This window comes from Aptenodytes patagonicus, chromosome 5, assembly GCF_965638725.1.
Source record: "Aptenodytes patagonicus chromosome 5, bAptPat1.pri.cur, whole genome shotgun sequence".
NCBI classification, from domain to species: Eukaryota; Metazoa; Chordata; class Aves; order Sphenisciformes; family Spheniscidae; genus Aptenodytes; species Aptenodytes patagonicus.
The window spans coordinates 76,401,217-76,421,662 of NC_134953.1; the positions used below are offsets into that span (position 1 = coordinate 76,401,217).

The following is a 20,446-nucleotide window of genomic DNA, read 5'->3' on the forward strand; positions in this document are numbered from 1 at the left end:
ATAATTAGGAGGGCACACATATTAAATGCTTATTGATGTCCCCAGGTATTACTTGCAAGGCAATACTTCTCACCTAATAATAGTGTACTTCCTTCCCACATTGACTGAACAATGTGAAGTGCCCTCAGTGCCTGCATCAAGGAATGGGACTTGGCACATAAACCAAGCAGCAGCACTGAGCAAAGCAAAGCCATAAAATGTGCACTGCCTTTCAAGGCAAGCGGGATGGAGAGCCTATCCAAAAAGAAAAGGAAGCCTCAGTCTTGATAACAAGGAAAAGGAAGCGTGATGTGTGAAGTTCTCTTACCTGTTTGACCACCTAAGGTTTGCAGGTATCTAGCACCAAGTTAAGCACTAAAACCAGAACGTTCATAAAGCTAGTCAGACTACTTGGCCATGTGTAGGAGACGTTATGCCTGCGACTCTTTCGAGAAAAGGAAAACTCTGTAGGAATAAAAGATCAGAGCATTAAATGGACTGAAAAGTGATTACCCTGGCAAGAAAAAAGGATGAAAGACTGGCTCAGAAAAGAAGCTGAAAATAATTACTTTGAAGATGGAGTCCTGCTATAGCTGGGGAGAGGAAATGCCTCTCCAAGTAGTTTACGACAAACTCAGACAATGAATGAGTAGATAAATACTAAGAATGTGAAAGTATCCTCCTTTTCTCTCTACTCTATGCTGCAGCATATTTTAATTTACTTTAACTTCTTTTTCCACTTTGAGGAAATCCATAGGATTGCTCTAGCAGGTAGCAAGAGAAGAGAAGATGAAAAGATACTCTGCAGAACTCCAAATACAAAAGCCTCAACTGTGACTACTTTTCTGGAGTTTTTTGGTACTGTGGGAGGACATCTCATCAAAGACTGTATTTTTGAAGAATCTTCATCAAGAAGTTCTTATAACACCCTAATCCAATTTACAGAAGAGAGGGAGGAAAAAAAAACAACAAAAAGGGAAATGAAATTCAAGAATGCATCCGTCGAGGCATTTCTGCTTTATAATGGTGACAAGAAAGGATAAGTGTCACTGCACAATACACTAAAGTTTCATTTGGAATATCATGAACAGACACAATCAAGACAAGTAACTCAAAACTACAGCACGTGACAAGAAACGCTAGTAGGATGACTGATCTATTTTGGTAGCAGAAACCAACTGGTTTAGCAATGCAAAATAAGGTGGGCCACGTTTGCTCTGAAAAGAACTAGAAGTAAGTTCCAAAAAGGAGAGGAGTTCTTTATGGGGGGTGGGGGGGGAGGCACAAGAAGTATTATGACCTAGGAATGAGTAAACCTCCACTGGAATTTAGACAAAGGCTGTCAATCATCACCAAGAATAAAAAACTCCAACTTTCCAAAATATTGAGGGTTGGAGTGGCAGTTCTAACAGAGTTCAACGTGAAGCACTTTATAAAAAGAAAAAAACAACACCCAAGTCCCCATAGTAGCATGATACGGTACTTGTGACAATAGAGAGGATGCAGTATCCTTTATGTACTCACGTTTTCCTGCTTTGTCAAGTTCTAGATTGCAAATCCAACCATTATTGTAGTTCACTAGCTAACACATGCGTATTTCCCCAGGCCTCGGTAACTTTACACGTACATTCATGTCTTAAAGACCTATTAGTTTTGCAACTTCTTGTATGACTCATTTACCCAGGGATACTTACTGGTATAGTTCCATTGGTCTAGTCTGAATGATAAAATTCTCAGTATGGTTCCTTCCCCCAAAACAAGTAATAAAAACACAAAGGAGGCAAAGAATGAAGTCTTTGCATATGAATCATCTTCCCAAACCTTTTCAACAGGAACTAGATTCCCCCTCTAGTCTTTTCCCTACTGAGAGCAAAGGTACATAATGGGCATATCTTCAACAGACTCCCTGGATTGTAGGCACAATCTCCCCCCTTCAATGGGAATAGCACAGCTCAATCTGGAAAGTAAATTTGGCCTAATATGTATTCAATGTGGGCGTGTCTATTTTTCATTTGAAAGGCTTGTTACTAAGCAGCAGTGAAAAAAGTTTAAGTGTCACATCCACAGCTCAACATGAACAGCAGGGCATAAATTACAGATGGTAATTGCCAGTTCCTTATTTCCTGTCTGTAATGGAGTAAGTAAAGAATCAAAAATGATGTATGCTGTGAGAATGCCAGAAATAATGAACCTTAAAAAAACAATACTGTACAATTTCATACAGCAGCTGCTGGCACTTTTTATCAACAGTGTAACTGGCAGGAAAGAGGGTGCTTTATTTAGATAGTGAATCTAATTTTTTTAAACAAAACTAATGGGATTTTTGTTTTTATTAAAGGTTAACATGAGTTCTGCACATATAGTTCAATGAATGGATGACACATTAGTAAGAGTCAGAACCAGAACCTTTGCACGACACTGTGATACAGCAGCATGAAAATTAAGACTACTGGAAGGAATCTCAAAGAGTACATGAGAAACCTCTGGGTGATAGTATGATAGTTCCTGCACTGCTGGCTATCATGGAGCTGTTTTCAGCCAGCATGATTGAGAACAGCCTTCAGGCTGCTCCAAATTATACTTCATACGTAGGTAAGCTTTACACTTGTAAATATTGACTCAGATAAACAAAGGATGGTTTAGCCACATTTTCACTCTCCTGTCCTGCGACTTTTTGCTGGTACTTTGGGTTCTTAGACTCTGCACATGAGAAATAAACCATTTGTTTCTTGTACCTTAGAAACATCAAATACAATCTTTCTGCTAAGTCAATCTATTGATGTATTTCTAATGCTCTCCACCATCAGGGCAGGCGACTCAAGAAGAGTACAGGGATCTCATGAGGTCGTGCAGAGAAGAAATGAGAAAGGCAAAAGCCCAGCTAGAATGCAATCTGGCTGCTGTCATTAAAGACAACAAAAAAAAGTTTTTACAAATATATTAATGACAAAAAGAGAGCCAAGGAGAATCTCCATCCTTTATTGGATGCGGGGGGCAACATTGTCACCGAGGATGAGGAAAAGGCTGAGGTACTCAATGCCTTCTTTGCCTCAGTCTTTAACAGGCAGACCAGTTATCCTCAGGGTACTCGGCCCCCCGGGCTGGAAGACAGGGACGGCGAGCAGGATGAACCCCCCGTAATCCAAGAGGAAGCAATCAATGACCTGCTACGCCACCTGGATGCTCACAAGTCTATGGGGCCGGATGGGATCCACCTGAGAGTACTGAGGGAGCTGGCGGAGGTGCTCGCCAAGACACTCTCCATCATTTATCAGCAATCCTGGCTAACAGGGGAGGTCCCGGATGACTGGAGGCTTGCCAATGTGACGCCCATTCCGACCCCAAAAAGGGCCGGAAGGAGGATCCGGGGAACTACAGGCCTGTCAGCCTGACCTCGGTGCCGGGGAAGATTATGGAGCAGTTCATCTTGAGGGCGCTCACAAGGCATGAGCGGGACATGGGGAATCAGGCCTAGCCAGCATGGATTCATGAGAGGCAGGTCCTGCTTGACCAACCTGATCTCCTTCTATGACCAGGTGACCCGCCTAGTGGATGAAGGAAAGGCTGTGGATGTGGTCTACCTGGACTTCAGCAAGGCCTTTGACACCGTCTCCCACAGCATTCTCCTAGAGAAGCTGGCGGCTCATGGCTTAGACAGGTGGACTCTGCGCTGGTGAAAAACTGGCTGGACGGCCGGGCTCAGAGAGTTGTGGTGAATGGAGTTAAATGCAGTTGGTGGCCAGTCACGAGCGGTGTTCCTCAGGGCTCAGTTTTGGGGCCGGTCTTGTTCAATATCTTTATCAATGATCTGGATGAGGGGATCGAGTGCACCCTCAGTAAGTTTGCAGACGACACCAAGTTGGGTGGGAGCGTTGATCTGCTCGAGGGTAGGAAGGCTCTGCAGAGGGACCTGGACAGGCTGGATCGATGGGCCCAGGCCAACTGTATGAGGTTCAACAAGGCCAAGTGCCGGGTCCTGCACTTCGGCCACAACAACCCCATGCAGCGCTACAGGCTTGGGGAAGAGTGGCTGGAAAGCTGCCTGGCGGAAAAGGACCTGGGGGTGTTGGTTGACAGCCGGCTGAACATGAGCCGGCAGTGTGCCCAGGCGGCCAAGAAGGCCAATGGCATCCTGGCCTGTATCAGAACTAGTGTGGCCAGCAGGAGTAGGGAAGTGATCGTGCCCCTGTCCTCGGCACTGGTGAGGCCGCACAGGCTCGAATACTGTGTTCAGTTTTGGGCCCCTCACTACAAGAAGGACATTGAGGTGCTGGAGCGTGTCCAGAGAAGGGCAACGAGGCTGGTGAGGGGTCTGGAGAACAAGTCTGATGAGGAGCGGCTGAGGGAACTGGGGTTGTTTAGCCTGGAGAAAAGGAGGCTGAGGGGAGACCTCATCGCTCTCTACAACTACCTGAAAGGAGGTTGTAGCGAGGTGGGTGTCGGTCTCTTCTCCCAAGTAACAAGCGATAGGACGAGAGGAAATGGCCTCAAGTTGCGCCAGGGGAGGTCTAGATTGGATGGGAGGAAAAATTTCTTTACTGAAAGAGTGGTTAAACATTGGACCAGGCTGCCCAGGGAAGTGGTGGAGTCCCCATCCCTGGAGGTATTTAAAAGACGTGTAGATGCAGCACTTAGGGACATGGTTTAGTGGGCATGGTGGTGTTGGGTCGATGGTTGGACTCGATGATCTTAGAGGTCTTTTCCAACCTTAATGATTCTATTCTATCAACAGATCAACCATCAGCTTCATTTCTTTGTTTTCAAAGATTCTTGCCAAGAATCTTAAAATATCTGATAACCCCTTCATCTGTTTCTAAGGATGGCTGGCCAGAGTGGTTTTGATAACTAAGTTCATTAAGAAAGGATTTCTAAGTCATGGAATTCAAGGCCACATGAGTTTAAGGACACTTGATCATATATTCTGTGTGAGTTCCTAATAGTCCATCAGGAAGAGAAATTAAGGTATCTCTGCCAACCCCATCTGTGTTGTTACAAAGCCTCTAGAGTTATTTAGGGTGTTTTCATGGTCTGGTTTAAATTACTCACCCAGCACTGCATATTGGGACTGTTCCCCTGACACACCTAAACTGTGTCCAGCTCCACTCACAGCACATTACGTATGCAGGAGTTTGAAGCCTTCACACTGGATAGTGTGAACCTGCTCTGTGGGAATCCTCTTAGGCTGCTTTAATTGTACAGGTTAAACAAGATAGAATGTAGGGATCATTTCTCTAGGGGGGTTTGGTTTCTTTCTCTCTCATCACACACACACAAAAATAAAAGTCGTCTTTGGCTTCAAAGTTGTAAGTGGCCCGAGTAAAGCAACCAAACTCCATAAAAATATAAACACTCAAAAACTCACAAGCAGTCTGAAGTTATCGAAACAGTCTGCAGCTCTACGAGAAGCTATTCTGAACCAAATACCACTCATGTTCATGGAAGTGCTTATAATTCACACACAGAATTATGATTTGTGATTTCATATTACAGAGAAATAATTTCAGACTAAATTAGATGAGGGAATTGGTGGCTTGCCACTGTTACTTAGTACTACATCAACAAATCATTTAAGGTTTTACATCAGCCTAACAATATTGAAGTGAAATACAGGTAATGCTTTAGATTTCTCTCCACTAAATGAAAGTAAACAATCCAGGCAGAAAGCCAGCTGTAAATGAAAGAAGGCATGGTGTACTGTACAAGGGTCAACGATATAAATCTGATTTGATACAGCACGCAGCCAATCCAGAACATGCTGCTCACTGTCGCTGGACTAATGACGTCGTCTGGAATACAGATACATCCAAATTACACAGTGCATATGCACAATCTAACTATGGTTGTGACTGCCTGTGGCTATAAAATGGCACCCGTAAGGTTGTAATAAAGTACAATATGAATAAAATCTGAAAGAAAAAACCCAAAGAAAATCAAAGCATTTAAATCTTCAGATTGAAACGTTCTTTGTTTAATACACAAGACTTTTCTCTATAACTAGTTATTTGTTCTTTTTAATGTAAGAAAAAGTCAGGAAACGGGGGACAACAACTGATAAATAATTTGTCCATGCAAACATCATCTTCACAATGCCCACTACCATTTAGTCTTAGTACTCAGTCCTTCAGACATGGCCCATCTCCTCTAGCAAAGTTCTGTGGGGGATGCTTTCAAATACAGGTAGCACCCAACTGTTCACAGCTGAGCACTTTTTAAAGCGTAGAATAAGTGAAGAAAGGGGATGACAACACTGTCAGAAAGCGTTGCTTACTTTTATCTGTTCCTAACTCAACTGTCTACAGGCGCATTAAGTCCCATCACCCAGCTCATGTCCTACTATTCCTGTGTCAATTCTTAATAGAACTGACTCTTTCACGTTCTCTTCTATAAGCTCACTTCCTGCAGACTGTTGTTGGTGCAGCTTCTGATCATAAATCAATAAATACAGCTGCAACTGTAATTACACTTGTTTGCATTGCACGGGCGTGGTATGGGAGAGGTCAGCATAATTTCTTCCTCCTCTCTATCGCAGTTCTGTGAGGCAAAGTCAGAAATACGCTGCAGTTGTACAGGAACAGTGAGAAAACAGAATTTGCATCTGTTTAGTTTTCAATGCTGCTTGAATAAATCTCTTTCAAAGTCTGACTCTCATAAAAACCCAGATTGGCAGCCACAAAAAATAAGCGCCCAACCTGCTTATGAGCTTCCTACTAGGTCCTAATTTGCACTTTAAGACATTCAAATACCTTTGAAAAATCTTATCTTTTATAACTAAAACATACAAACTCTAAAGTCATCTGGCAATAGGCCTGGTTTTCCTACCAGCCATCTTCCTATTAAGAAGCCACCGGCAGGTTTTATTGATCCTACCAAAACCCAGTATACATATTCTTGAGCTCCATCTACTGCCTGCCAACCCATGTACAAACATGAAGCAATTTTGTAACGTCTCGCCCGTCTTTCCTTCAATTTATTCCTTGGATTAAAAAAAAAAAAAAAGAAAATATGAAAAGGCATGAATTTCCTTTTGTTCAGAATTAGTTCACAACTTATGGTTCATATTTTCTTCCCTTTCCTGCTGAGTTTGCTGTCATTCGTCTAACTTTACCTTTGCTGGACAGTGTACAAGACCTCTCTCGCATATAAAAAGAAGCCATTAGCACAATCACTAACTTCAGATTTCTGTTTTTGAAAGCCTCCCCAGTCCTGTCAAAGTAAAGTGTTTGTCCGAGATTTACACCAATTCCAAATATAATTCAAAGATGAAAAAATTCTGTTACTTCACCAGGGTAAGTGGAGGCATTTCAAAATCAGCTATTTATCTAAAACTCCTGAATACCCTAAAAATACTTCCCTTTTATACAAAGGGACATTTTGGATGCATAGCACTTGAAAATAAAACTCACAAGTCACTTGGGCTCTGTCAGAGCTCAGTTTTTCAAAAGTCTTTACCAGCATATGTGAGTTTGAAGAGGCCTGTCTCCCTCCCACATTTTTGCACAATACACTTTGATGAAGCAGAAGCAGCAAGCTCACCTCAGCTCATATACCTCCCTCTCAACAGTTTACTAACGGACGGATTTGAGGGCACGGAGGCAAATGACCTCTGGGTACTCTAGCTAGCCAACATAACATTATACTCCCTCATTTGTGCAGGTGCTTCGTTCCTAATAGTATCTGACATACAAAAAATCTCAGACAAACCTGCTCCTTTGACAGCACACATTAACAGAGGGCATCCCAACTGAAATGTACTAATGCTCCTTCTGCTGCCCTCTCCCCAGGCCAAACTGTATCTAAACAGTATGTCTCCAAAAAGAGGCAAGATGTACAGACACACACAATGTACCACTCTTACTCTAATTATCATCTATAAACATCGCTCCAAGAGATTCGGAGCTTTACCTCCATAGGCTTTATCAGTAAGAGTACCCAAAATGCTCATTAATAATCTGCCTTCCGCAAGCTATATACTCACTCCCCCTTGTGGTTCATATGCTTATATACATTTAAAAAATCAACTTCAGTAAGGTGTTGCTATGAAGGAGTTAAATATACATATTTTCATGTTCCAGTCAGCTTTTGCTATTAGTCCATCTTCAAAATTATAAAAAGGATCCAACAACATCAGTAACTATCATCTTTAAGGCACAGTTCCTGTGGAACAATACTGAAAGCCCAAAATGAATCGAAAAATAAGTATTCCACACAAGAGAGACAGCTCAGCAACAGTTAAGAAAAGATCAACAAAAAAGATGGCAGACGTAGTCAGATCTCTGCTGTTACTAACAGTTTAAATCTCTCACATGAAAAGGAGTAAAATTCCCTGTAGCACTCATACCTTTTTTATATATACACTCCTATTCATATATGTATATAAAAGCCTACCGTAAGCTGTAAGAATTCCAGCTGATGCCATCACACAGACAGAAAGATACCTTTTTCTTCTCTTTGTGCCAATTGCCACGAGTTTTTGCACAGAAATTGAAAATGGAAAGAAAACCAAACTCACTTTACAAGAAGATTAAGTTCTACGCACTTTACTGCTTAGTCTCCGCTCAAATCGTCAGATCCTTTTCATTATGCATAGGGTTGCTCTTACCAAGAGAGATAAAATGTTCACTACAGATGAGGTAGAAAAAATTAGGCATAGCAATATTATAATTCAGCACCTTCCTTTCTTCCCCATAAGTACCACTTTTGTGGGAAATGGCATGTTCTTTTCTGGCAAATGAGGCAATACAGTGCCTACTGCAATGCAATGGATTGGGTCCAGGATTACACTTTGGCCTAATTCGGTACAGGAAAGCACTGTGTGTCAGTAATGACCAGCAACTTCAACAATCACAGTATCTGATAGAAGATACAATAACTCTGCTTGCAAGAAAAAAAGATCACAAATCAAGGTGAACCAGACAATGTCTTAAAAGTAAAAACCACCCTTTTTTTCTTCTTTCTTTGAAAAGTAAATGCATGTCACCATCTACTACTTAAACTGACACTGTCATTTTGACTTGGGGATATTATCAATAGCAAGGTATAACTGTCAGCATTTGAGAGCCACAGGCATTAATATTTTGGAGAAAAAGGGTAATTCATTTAAATCCAAGTTTCAGAAGATTGCTAGAGACAAAATAAGAAAAATATTTCTTTGTACCTCAAAACTTCTATCCTGTATTTCAGACTCAAACCTTTCCAGTCTATGTTTCTCATCTGTGAATAAGGCTTGATAGTAGTTACTGATCATCTAACAAAGATATTGAAAAGATCAACTAAGTATCTACTGTCACTATTATTACTACTGGTGCTAAAGAAATTAGTGCAAAGTAATTTTATAGAGTTTTCAACCCAAAGCTCAGTGCAATCTCAGTGCATGTAGTGGCTTTTGATGACTCCAGATCAGACATAATTTAAGAGTTAATGAGGAATAATACAAGAAGTAGAATACAGACATTAACGGGGTCAAATTCATGGTAGGATAGATGTAAGATTAACCCTTAGCAGGCAAATGGAGAGAATGCATGCTGCTGTAAGAATTATCAACATTTTAGATTTACCAAAGCATACTCAGCATTACAAAAGATGCTCCATAAGCAAAATACCCTAAAGTCCATTTCAGCATCAGGAGAAGGGAATGCAAGAGCCACTGCTAGAAGACTTCACAATAAGGCCAGAATAATTAGAAAGCCACTATCCACTTGACTGAATTCATATGAGGATTATCATTTACAAAGAAAAAAAATCCCTCCTCACAGTATGCTAAAAAAAACAAACAACAAAAACTCCACAACCCACAGCAAACCCAGCTCTTGGAGCTAATCAGGTCATTCAGGAATTGGGGGCTGGGAAAGAACAAAAAACCCCAAACAGTAACAGGCTAACTTGGGAATCTCCCTACTAGGAAAACATGAACTAGGACAGTAGACTGAAAAGTGCATTGTCTTGCAGAGCTGTAGAATCATACTTCCTGCATATTTACTGCAAGGACCAGCTTAGATTTTATTCATCACTTTGCACCCAAAAGATTACAGAACTGCTGACTCAACCATCTTTTCAGGGTCTAGCCTGTTGGTCAAACAAAATTCAACATGAGAAAATACTGAAACTTGGGTGCAAGATTCCATCACTAATTATGGATAACTGCATTCTATCAAATAAAACAAGTATTCATTAACTCCAAATAAATAGGGCAAGATTCTCATAATGATTTTAGGGGAATTAACTACTTGAGAGCTGCTGAATTTCAACTACATATGTAACTCCTTAAGTCTTTTTTTGAAATTTTCCTGGGCTGCTGAAAGCTTTCAGGAGTAACTGTCATGCATACTTTAAGAAATAGTTGCCCCTTCTAAGTAGAGAAAGGGCACATGTTATAAGAAACAAGCCTGGTATAAGGCTGAGGAGAAAATTCTACTACCCGAAACTTGACTGCTACCAGAACAGGATTAAAAGTACAAGACAAGATGATTTGTCCAACTTATTGCAACAGCCAAAACTTATCCCACTAGAAAATTAAATCAAGGTAACAAAAAGAACACAGATGGACCAAAAAAAAAAAAAAATCAAAAAAATCACCTGTATGTACAAAAAGATTATTTACATCACATTTTCATATTTTAAGGAAAAACTTTTCCACAGGCACAATGAAAAGACCATTAGACTAATCTAGTTTGGGAGGTAGAACAGATTATCTTGGGAGGCTACAGAATCTCTTTTGCTGGAGATTGAACAAATCAGAACATCTATTCTAACAATCTCAGTGACACCCCGACAAAGAAATTTCTCAAGTTCCCTATAGGACCTACTTCTATAACTTACTGGCGGGGAGGGGGAGAATCTTCCCCCCCCATTCTGTGCCTCTGGAGAAAAAAAGCAACCAACTTCCAACAGGCAGGCTACAGTCTTTTTATTACTACGAAAGTTACAATGAAATTATTATGAAAAAAATGTGATTTTAATAGCCATGATTTGATTTAAAAAAAAATATACATTTACAGTGTTTTTTCTCCAGCAGAGGGCAGTGTACAACTAGCAACTACCCATCAAACCTCAAAAATGAGTTTTCATTGTGAGACAGATAAATACATGTATTTAATGTTAGATTAACTCCAACAGGATCATGTCTCCAAATTATACAGCTTGTATACAAGAAGCAACTGCTATGGAGTGATGTTTGTGATGCTTCAGTTCCTACTAAGTAGAGAAACGTGAAAAAAAAGGTAAATATCTCTGATTGAAACATCACTGACACCAATAATGATCTTTGAGTTGGATGGCGAATCTGTAATGGCAAAGAAAGATGTGTAAAGTCAAAGTCAGCTGTATGGGCATACTCCTTTTCTCCTCGACAAAATACATTCCATCTGATAATTCCACCTTCTGTGATGCTGTTGCCCTTGCTGCAGTTGCAAAAAGGAAAAAGAAAAAAAAAAAAAAATAGAGCTACAGACTCAAAAAGAACCTCCTGATCATTTGGTGCCTTCGTGTCAGGCATTCCTCCAAGCTCAGATACTTAATGTATAACACTGTCAGACAATGCAGAAACCCAACAAACTTCCCGCTCACAAGTCACAACTCGCATCTCAACAGGCAAGTCTCCACAGGAGAGTGATACGCAGCAGCTCATGAACTGGTATACACTGCAGTTGGCAACTTTTCCAGTGGGGTGGGGATTTCTCCAATATATTTCCATGTCTAGAAAAGGCTCCTTGCAATGAAATTTCAATGTCATCAGGAAGAATTCTTTACCAAACCGTGACAACTTGTCATGCTGACACAGATTTTTTTCTAAACTTTCCCAAACATACATACCCACTTACAAACTTCACTTTTGATAGTATTCTTACCATGTCATCTTCTTGGCACAGCCATTAGAATGATGAGAGACAAACACCCACACATGTATGTGATTGGCATCCACTATACTATGAATTTGTGCAATTAACTATACAAACTGTGCATCAATAAACCTCATCACCTGATCATCACCCTGAAGTTGAATTAAACCCACAAAATACTGTCCTATCTTGCAAAGCTACAGAAAACAACCAAGACATCGGAATGTAATAAGAATTTTATTTTCAGTTGCACTTACAGAAACCGTCATAAATGACAATAATTTCTATGACAGTTTGCTTTCTAACAAAATCAAGGAGTGAAAATAGGGGGAAAAAAATGAACACTATGGGGCTGAGACAAACAAGAATCCTTCAGTAGAACTTCACAAGGGAATAATGTTTTTCTGCAGCTGTAACTTCCTTAGACCAGTGATAGTTTTTTCAAGTCTGGATCTAAATATAAACGTCCCTTGTGACCATGCTGAGCAGACAATCAGTCATAAATTTTGTAATTTTTCCGCTAATGGATTAAAATACGACTCCAAAACTGCAGGCCATAATAATACTTAGCAACTCATCGCTGATAAGTACTTCTGTAATTATTATCATTATTTCCACAGGAAATGCTCGAAAGGTTTCCATGAAAGGAGGAGAGAAACTTTTTCTTTCTTTCCACCCTGATACAGCCTTAATGATTACAGCACAGACTTCTATTAAAAGATCCTAAAGTATTTATAGTGAATAGGAATGGGACAGAAAGCTATCTTTAGTTCACACGAATCTGATCAAAACGACTCACAAGAAGTTCTCTGACACACTCAAAGCTGCCAGCACTTGATCCTTTCTCCCCTGCAGGAGTCTGTTCTGTGGATGTGCAGACTCAGGGTGTGGGAAGAACCTGCTGAGACTACCAATGGATCTATTATTTGGCTCATAAAACTTGTAAAAATCTCACAGAATGTACAACGTGCTATTGTGTCCGTAAATCTCTTTCATGACTTGGTTAGCAGCCTGACTCTAAGCAGTCTGGCCTGTTTTCTCTTCTACCATAAAAGGGTTTTTGAAAGAGCCATTTAACTGTGACCATGGTTTCGGCAACGCTGTGAAGACAAAGGAAGGGTTGAAGCCATATGGACACTTCAGTACTCAGACTCCAGCAAATCAGTACTTTTTTTTTTTCCCCTTAGAACTTGCTTTTGCATAATTAGCTCTCTTTATACACTGAATGAACTAATACATCAATATTCAAGATGCAGGAAACTGCTATTTGTGAGCTGTAATTTAGATTCAAGTATTAGAAACTACAATACATCTATACAGAGCATTCTCTAAAAAAACGCCTTCAGAGGATTAATTTTATAATCAGTGCTTTCTGTCTTGAACAGAATAAAACAGGAGAAAACCCAATTTATTTTGCCTTTCCTCTGTCCCGAGTATTTCTAAATACAAGGAATTATTTATATTATTTTCAGTCACCAGATTCTAGCACGGAAAGGTTTGTATAAAAAGCAAATTGATACAGTTGGCTTCTAAGTTTACCATCAGTGTCTCTGCCCTATGCAGCAATGCCTGCTTGCAGTCACTACTGCCACAATAAACACTATGATATTCTTTTCACTGTGAAACAGAGCACACTGAATCAAAAAAAATAACCGTGTTACTTTTCCTCATACCTGAATGAATTCTCCGCATTCTATTTACAACAGAGTACGATTCTGAAGAGATGTTGATCACCCCCCAGCAGGAGCACATTCTGAACAAGTATTACCTTTCTTATGGGACTCACAAGAAACTCAAGTAGCATGTTTGCATCACTGCAGAAACAGCGCTAATTTGCAACTGTGAAGCTGCAGGATCAGCTCTGTGCCCAGCTTCCCTTTTTAAAATTACTTTTTAAATCTAGCTAGTTTAAAACTAGCTGCTTGTCTTGGAGTTGAAGACTAGGTATGCCTGTGCAGCCCGATAAAGCGCATCAGTGACGAGGATGGATCCTTCAAACCAGCCGGCTACAATTAGCACGTCAGGGAGCAGCAAGAGTGGGGCTGCTCCCTAAGGGCAGGCAATTCGGGAGCACAGGGTGGGCAACGCGCTCACCAACAAGGTGCAGTCCCACAGCACCAAGATGCAAGCAAGCTGAGCAGGGTAATGACATGACAGGTCCTATCACAGTCCAGTGAGCCTCAGGCAAGACAGGGTAACAGGCCAGGTTCAAGGTCCATCCAGGGCTTGCCACACAGCACTTCAGAACAGGGCTAGGGGCAGGCACACCTAAGACACAGCTCAGGCAGGGCCTGAAGATTAAATGAAGAGTCTGAGATTAAATGGAGCCCTTGCGCAGTGGGTGTGGGTGGAGGTCCTAAGTGAGGCTGTCAGGACACTTCAGGCCAATTAGTGCCCTCAGGGTCCTGCCACAGTACGCTTGGCTTGGGACTGTAACTCTTGGGTAGAATCACCAGCAGCCAGACTACCCTAATACAACTTAAGTTTGTGCCATGTACTACTTTCAAGATAATTAAATTTTTTACAAGGCAAATTAATCCAAAGTCTCTCTTCTCTTTACAGTCTGAACAGCAAGATGAGAGAAACAAGAATCAGTATCAAGACTTTGTGTACAATTAGCTTGTTCTAGTGTTAGTTTTGATGTATGCTTGATACATCATACATGCTTAATACTCAAGTTTATGTGTGTTTTCAGTCAGTCAATCAACACTTCTTTGCCTAGAGACAATACTAATTATGTTTTCCTGTGCATCAGAAATCTGAATCTGTCTCTCAGAACTTTGGTATCCTGAATCAGCAAAACAGCATTCCCAAAAGTGCTCTTGTTGTTTTCTCCCTCTTCTCTTACTATCTCTTCTTCATTTAAAGGTATTTTTTTCACCACTTAAGCAATATCTGTCAAAGCCTACCCAGCTGGCACCAACCCTGCTTGCTCAAACTAAATATGCACACATTATATGTCAAATAGACTTGTGCAAATGGCGATGTTGGTACAAGCATAGTGAGATGCTACAGAAATCTATTCTTTCAGCTTTATAACCTGAGTAGATCAGTGTTCTGCAGTTTATATCTGACTTAACACAGCCATCATAATTTATTCAAGGAGCTGGAAAATTTAAAAACATTAATAAAATAGTTACCATAAGGTAAGTTATAGAAGACAATGAACACATACTTGCTGAAACTTAAGCCAACAAAGGCGGTTCCAAGATCCTGTTGTTATGAATTCCAGCACATCTTTTACAGTCATAGTAAACTGATAACAAATAATTTATGAGAATCCTCCTTTATTTGACATTAATGATCATTGTTTGTGTAAGAATACATTTCTGGAATCAGTTTTGTTAGTAGCCTGGACTTTTACAGCCAAAAAATGGTTTTGGGGGCTATATTTATTAGAAAGCAATTTCTGCGTATTTTTCAAAAGTTGTAGTTTAAGATTTCTTGTCTAGAATTCCTGTTATAATACCATTGAACTAGGGACCAAACTCACAGTTGACTAAAGGTAGGGATATAGACAGGAAAAACTGAAAGAGGAAGGAGAAAAGAAGGGGATGGTAACCCTTGTATTCTCCCCTCCTAAGACTCTTTTCCCCAGGCTTTCCTCCCCAACATCAAAGTTTTAATAACTAAGCTTAGCACCACTGCTACTGACAAGAGTCCAAGACAAGCTTCTACTAGAAAAGTTGAAAAGATCAGAAACCACATTTATAATCTAGAACTTGCTGCAACAAGACAAGACACACATATTGATGAATTGGCACATGAAACCTCTGCCTTCTACTTGGCCATATTATTAAAACTGTAACAACGTACTCTGTACAGCATAGTGCAAGATACACAGTAAATTAAATAGAGCAATTAACACATCCACCACTTTGTTGCCTTTGGCATCTCCTCTTCCACAGTACTCTTCAGAAGGCTTGGCCTTCTCCGTCTCTGCTACTTTACCATATCCCAACTTTATGCTGGGATTGAGGCCAGGGACCTTGCAACACTGAGCTAACTGTTTAGAGCAGAATTCCAGCAGCAGTCCTCAGAGTCCTTTAGCAGCCCCTTTTCCATGGACCTTCGTGTTCTGCTCTTCCCCTTCTCTTCTTCCAAACCCTAATTCCTACCTCCACCCCAACCCTAGGCAGAAAGTCCAGCAGAGGACCCCTCCGCACTTTCAGGCAAATTAATTCTCAGCACTTTCCTTTGGCAGTCCCCTCTCAACACTGCATTACATTCTCCTAGTTTACTTCTTCGATCAACCTGAACCCTAACCTGGGCACCTCTCCATTTCCCTCAACTATGAACACCCACAGAAGGAATTCTAGCAGCAGAACCCAGTTGACTGGCTCTCCTCAGCCTCTTCCTCACCCAAACTCTAACCTGAAGCAGAAATTCAGGTGTCTGAGAAATTCAGGCTGTCCACATGAATAGCTACAGAAATAGCCTATGTTCAAGGATAACCTGTGTTTATCAGACACTTTTCAGAAGATTATGGTCTTCTAAAAGACAGGGAACAAAGCCCAACAATTAAAGAAGCCCATTGTTGAGAGACATGACATAGACGCTGGATTCTTTCAAGGTTCTGAGAAATAATATTCACTTAAATGAAACATGTCGAAAGGTACTAATTCAGTGGAAATTACAGCACTGCAAGACACTCTCAGTACAGAATCACATCATCCCTAAGGTTCCTTCCAAAGTTTCTATATTGCCAATCCAGGACTGATTTTTGAATAAGATTTATGAATGCTCCAGAGTATTTTTTTATTTATTCTAACAAAATACACATTTATGTATTTTTTCAGCACTCTGATCTTATACAAAAGGAAAGCAGAACTTACAATTTTGCCAGGATTCCAGTTACTTTTTGGACCAGAAGTGAATTTTTAACTGTAACGTGAGTATATTGCTAAAACCATAAACCTAAATCTGACAGTCTTATGATCTTTTCAGATGCGTTCCTTTGCTTCCCCAGAAATCCATAAGCAAGAAATATGGATTTCTTTTAATCTGTTAACAAAGGCAAGATCATAGGTAGTCACCATGTAACTGAAAAGAGGCCCCAATATAAAAATACAACCTACCCCCAAAGCACAATGCCCACAAGTATTTCACTGAAGCTTGCAGAAAGTGGTCTGACATACATAATTATGTCTACACAGGGTAAGAAATGGTACCTTACCTTAACATATTCCAAAGTAGGATCCAGAATATTCTGATCTCTGTAAGAAAATGTGGCGAGGAAGGAGGAAGAAAGAACACAAAAAGAAACAAAAAAACAAATGGTGAGTCCAAATATAATCTCATACTGAAGAGATGCGTTTATATGAGCAACAGGCTACTAGGTCATGTTAAAATCCTCATTAAAAACTGTGTGTTACAGCTAGATGGCCTATGCTATCTAACTTTTAACAAATATATAAATCACTGATTTCTTCTAGGTGGTCAGGTAGTGGAGCCACTAGCAATTAATTTGGGAAATAAAGTTAGTTACACACTTTTAAGCAAAGCAAAAACAGTCTTGAAATTTCAACAGATGGCTGAAAATACTTACATACCACCTAAAACATTTGAAATAAATTTAAGAGAGCTCTCCCAACAGCTTCTAAATTTATTTCTTTGTTTGTATGTCTTCCCATTTAAGCTACTGCTACTGATAGCATTGAGAGGGCATTGCTAACACAAGAAAATAGAAAGTAAAACATGCACTTTTTATATAAACAAAGCATTCATAGATTTGCAATAGTCGAATGTTTTATTTTACATTTGGAAAAATAAATATGGTTCTTGCACTCTGATAAAAAGCTCTCAAAATTATCATAATTTCAACATTGCAATTATTTGAAATCCAGATAATCAAGTCATTGCCCTATTCTAAAAAGAAAAGATCCCTTTGCAGCTTTTCTATACATACAGATGGCAAAAGGGCACATGAAGCCTACGTGAAGAGTCCTGTGATGACTTACAACTCTTTCCATAAATAGAAATAAAAATAAACATATATTTTCAAAGGTTTTTGTATACTTGTTTTTGTTTGAGAACTAGCAGGTTAACAGTTTGCAGTACATGATTGGATGCCTTCTACAGAATCTGGGGTGACACACATGGTGCTGCCTTAAATATGAACATGTAACAGGCACAATGAAAACCTTGCATACAGAGGGATCAGGAGCTTGTTATAGCAATCAAGTTTGCCACGTGGACAACATATGCCCCATAAATTTAGAAACAGAATCCTGTTTGGTGGAAGTTATGATGATGTAACACTGGAAACATAATAAGCAGCTTCAGATACATAGAAATTGGGTTACACTGGAATCAACCAACCCAGAATACAGTCTCTAAATTCCCTGTGTTGTTCTGAATGTAATGGTATATCACCTGAAACTAAGTTATTATTTTATACTCGGTTTTTAGTCTGGTTCCCTAACAGCTTTTAATCCAGAAGACCTATACAGAGGCAAAACAGAGCCTTCCCACTTCTTAGCCCTGCCCCTAAATGATGGTGCTCAGCTCTTCAGGCTGTATCATGCATTACTGTTTCACATTATCCCAATATTTATCAAGGGCCAAGTTCCATTCCCAGCTTAGTTTAAAAAATAACAACAACAATGCTGCGAAATTCAATGGAAAGAATTTGGACCATTTGAAACTTTTTCCTAGCCAACATGCAAAGAAGGGGCAGCTTGGTAACGGTATGCACATAAAATATGCACAAGCTTATCAGAGAAAACAGGGGTGAAGCACAGAGGAAAAAGAAAACTTTTTTCTGTTTAGAAACTTCCTTTCTCAACACTTTGCAATTTGACTGGCAAAAAAAATCCCATTCTTAATCAGTTCAGCAAAGTCATTAAGCATGGCTGAACTCTTCTCACATTCAAATGATCTGCAGGAAGTTGTGCCAGTACCAAATGCTTCTGAAACACTTTGCAGTTCAGTTCTTCACTTGCCTGTGGAATCTTTCAGGACGAAGGGTCTACCAGCACTGCATATGCAACACGCTCCAAAAGAACAAACCTGAGCAATAAGGCTAACAACTAGTTTACTTGCTTACTTTGGTAGTGAGCACGTTTTGTTACGGTCTGCATTTACAAACTCCACTCCTGCAGACTAGCCTTGCTATGGGCTCCACTGTTCCCACCGTCAGGTACAAGACAAAAGATCTTTAGGGCAGATCAAGCCAAAGCAAAATGAAAGAGGTTAGAAAAGCTTTAAGACAAAGCAGTCCATTTATTGCTATATAAAGCAGGAAAACCAGAAGAGAGAGGGGAAGAAAGTGACCTACATTTCCTTCATCATCCACATGACAAAAAAGTGGTTTGAAAATTTTGGCTTTAGGAAATGCATGGTGTAACAAATCTCTTCACAAGTACTATAATATTTAATCTGGTAGGCTGTTACACAACAAAATGAAGGAAACCCTGCAATTCACCACAAGCACAGGCTATACATAAAGATGTTTATGTTGTAGCCCTGTTCACCTCAGATACCTTTTCTCTTACCAGATCGACCCCTCTCTCCCCGTCTTCCCTTGTCGTCTAAGCCTTCATCTTTGTGCAATTTTTTTTAAGTTATTTTCAAGGAATGGTAACTTTCTTTGATGTGCAGTAACTAATAGTAAAGATTAACTACTGCATTTTCCTGTCATTCGATTCCACCATCATACTGCCACATTATATACAGAAAAACAGATAAAGCAGTTAGTCCAAATAACTATGAACTGACCAAATAACTAGATCATGAAACTAACTCCTGAATCTCAGCTCTCTGTTAGCAATGATGATGTGCTCCTTTATGCCATATGCTCCCAGCAAAGGAAATCTATAATGTCAGTGAACCTAAGAAAAATATAAAGCACTTCTTTTCCCTTACATTTTCCCTCTCAAGAAATCTTAATAAAAACGGTGAACCCACAATCTCATTTCTTGTATTAGATGATCTGCAGAAAAAAATAAATACGTTCAGATAACTACCAGATCAGATGAAAGGTACTTGCAGGTTCTGCCGCCTCTCAAATCAATTCAATTGAAGGTTTGTTTCAATAATACTAAGTTCATCTTTCATCAGATTTTATTACGTTTCAAGTAATGCTAATGTTTATCTTCATAATAAGCTTGACTTTACAGCTGTATTCATTTGCATCTGTTTGCCTACAACATATATGTATTAAAGTCTGCACATAAGTCAACCATTACTGTGTAAACTGTGGGTTCACAGATTGGGTTTTATTACACATTTTGGCCTCCTAATAATCAGATAAGCCCTACTTCCATTCAGGAAAAGAGCACATTTAATGCAGAAAGTTGTCACCTGGAACAGAGAAGTTTTCAGAACACCTCAAGGTAAGGTGTTGGGTAAGGGCTGCAGTAGGACACACAGTATTGCCTTCATGCTCTTTTCATACTCATTCTCTCACAGAAAAGAATTTAAGAAAGGGATGCACACTCCCACATCCATTTTGAGTATTCACATTACTGCCAGATTCTATCACCTCATTTCATGACAAAACAAAATCCCTTTCCAGCACTTTTTTTTTTGGGGGGGGGGGAGGAAAAAAAAAGAAAAAAGCACTTGACTTGATACATGTAATTAAGCCATTCTCCTGAGTAGTGCAAGTCCTCTGTTGACCCTCCTCCACA

The 20,446-nt window shown here is 39.9% G+C and overlaps 1 protein-coding gene across 6 annotated transcripts in view; it reads right to left on the minus strand.

Annotated features, from left to right (window-relative positions):
* Window positions 1–20,446, minus strand: part of BCAR3 (BCAR3 adaptor protein, NSP family member) — a 118,785-nt gene that overhangs the window by 23,879 nt on the left and 74,460 nt on the right. For 5 of the 6 annotated variants that reach the window (XM_076337764.1, XM_076337761.1, XM_076337758.1 and 2 more), the window contains exon 3: window positions 16,990–17,029. The exons of the other annotated variant lie outside the window; for it this stretch is intronic. In XM_076337764.1, the coding sequence (XP_076193879.1) occupies window positions 16,990–17,029 (40 nt within the window). The remainder of the gene's footprint in view (window positions 1–16,989; window positions 17,030–20,446) is intronic. 6 annotated transcript variants of the gene reach the window in all.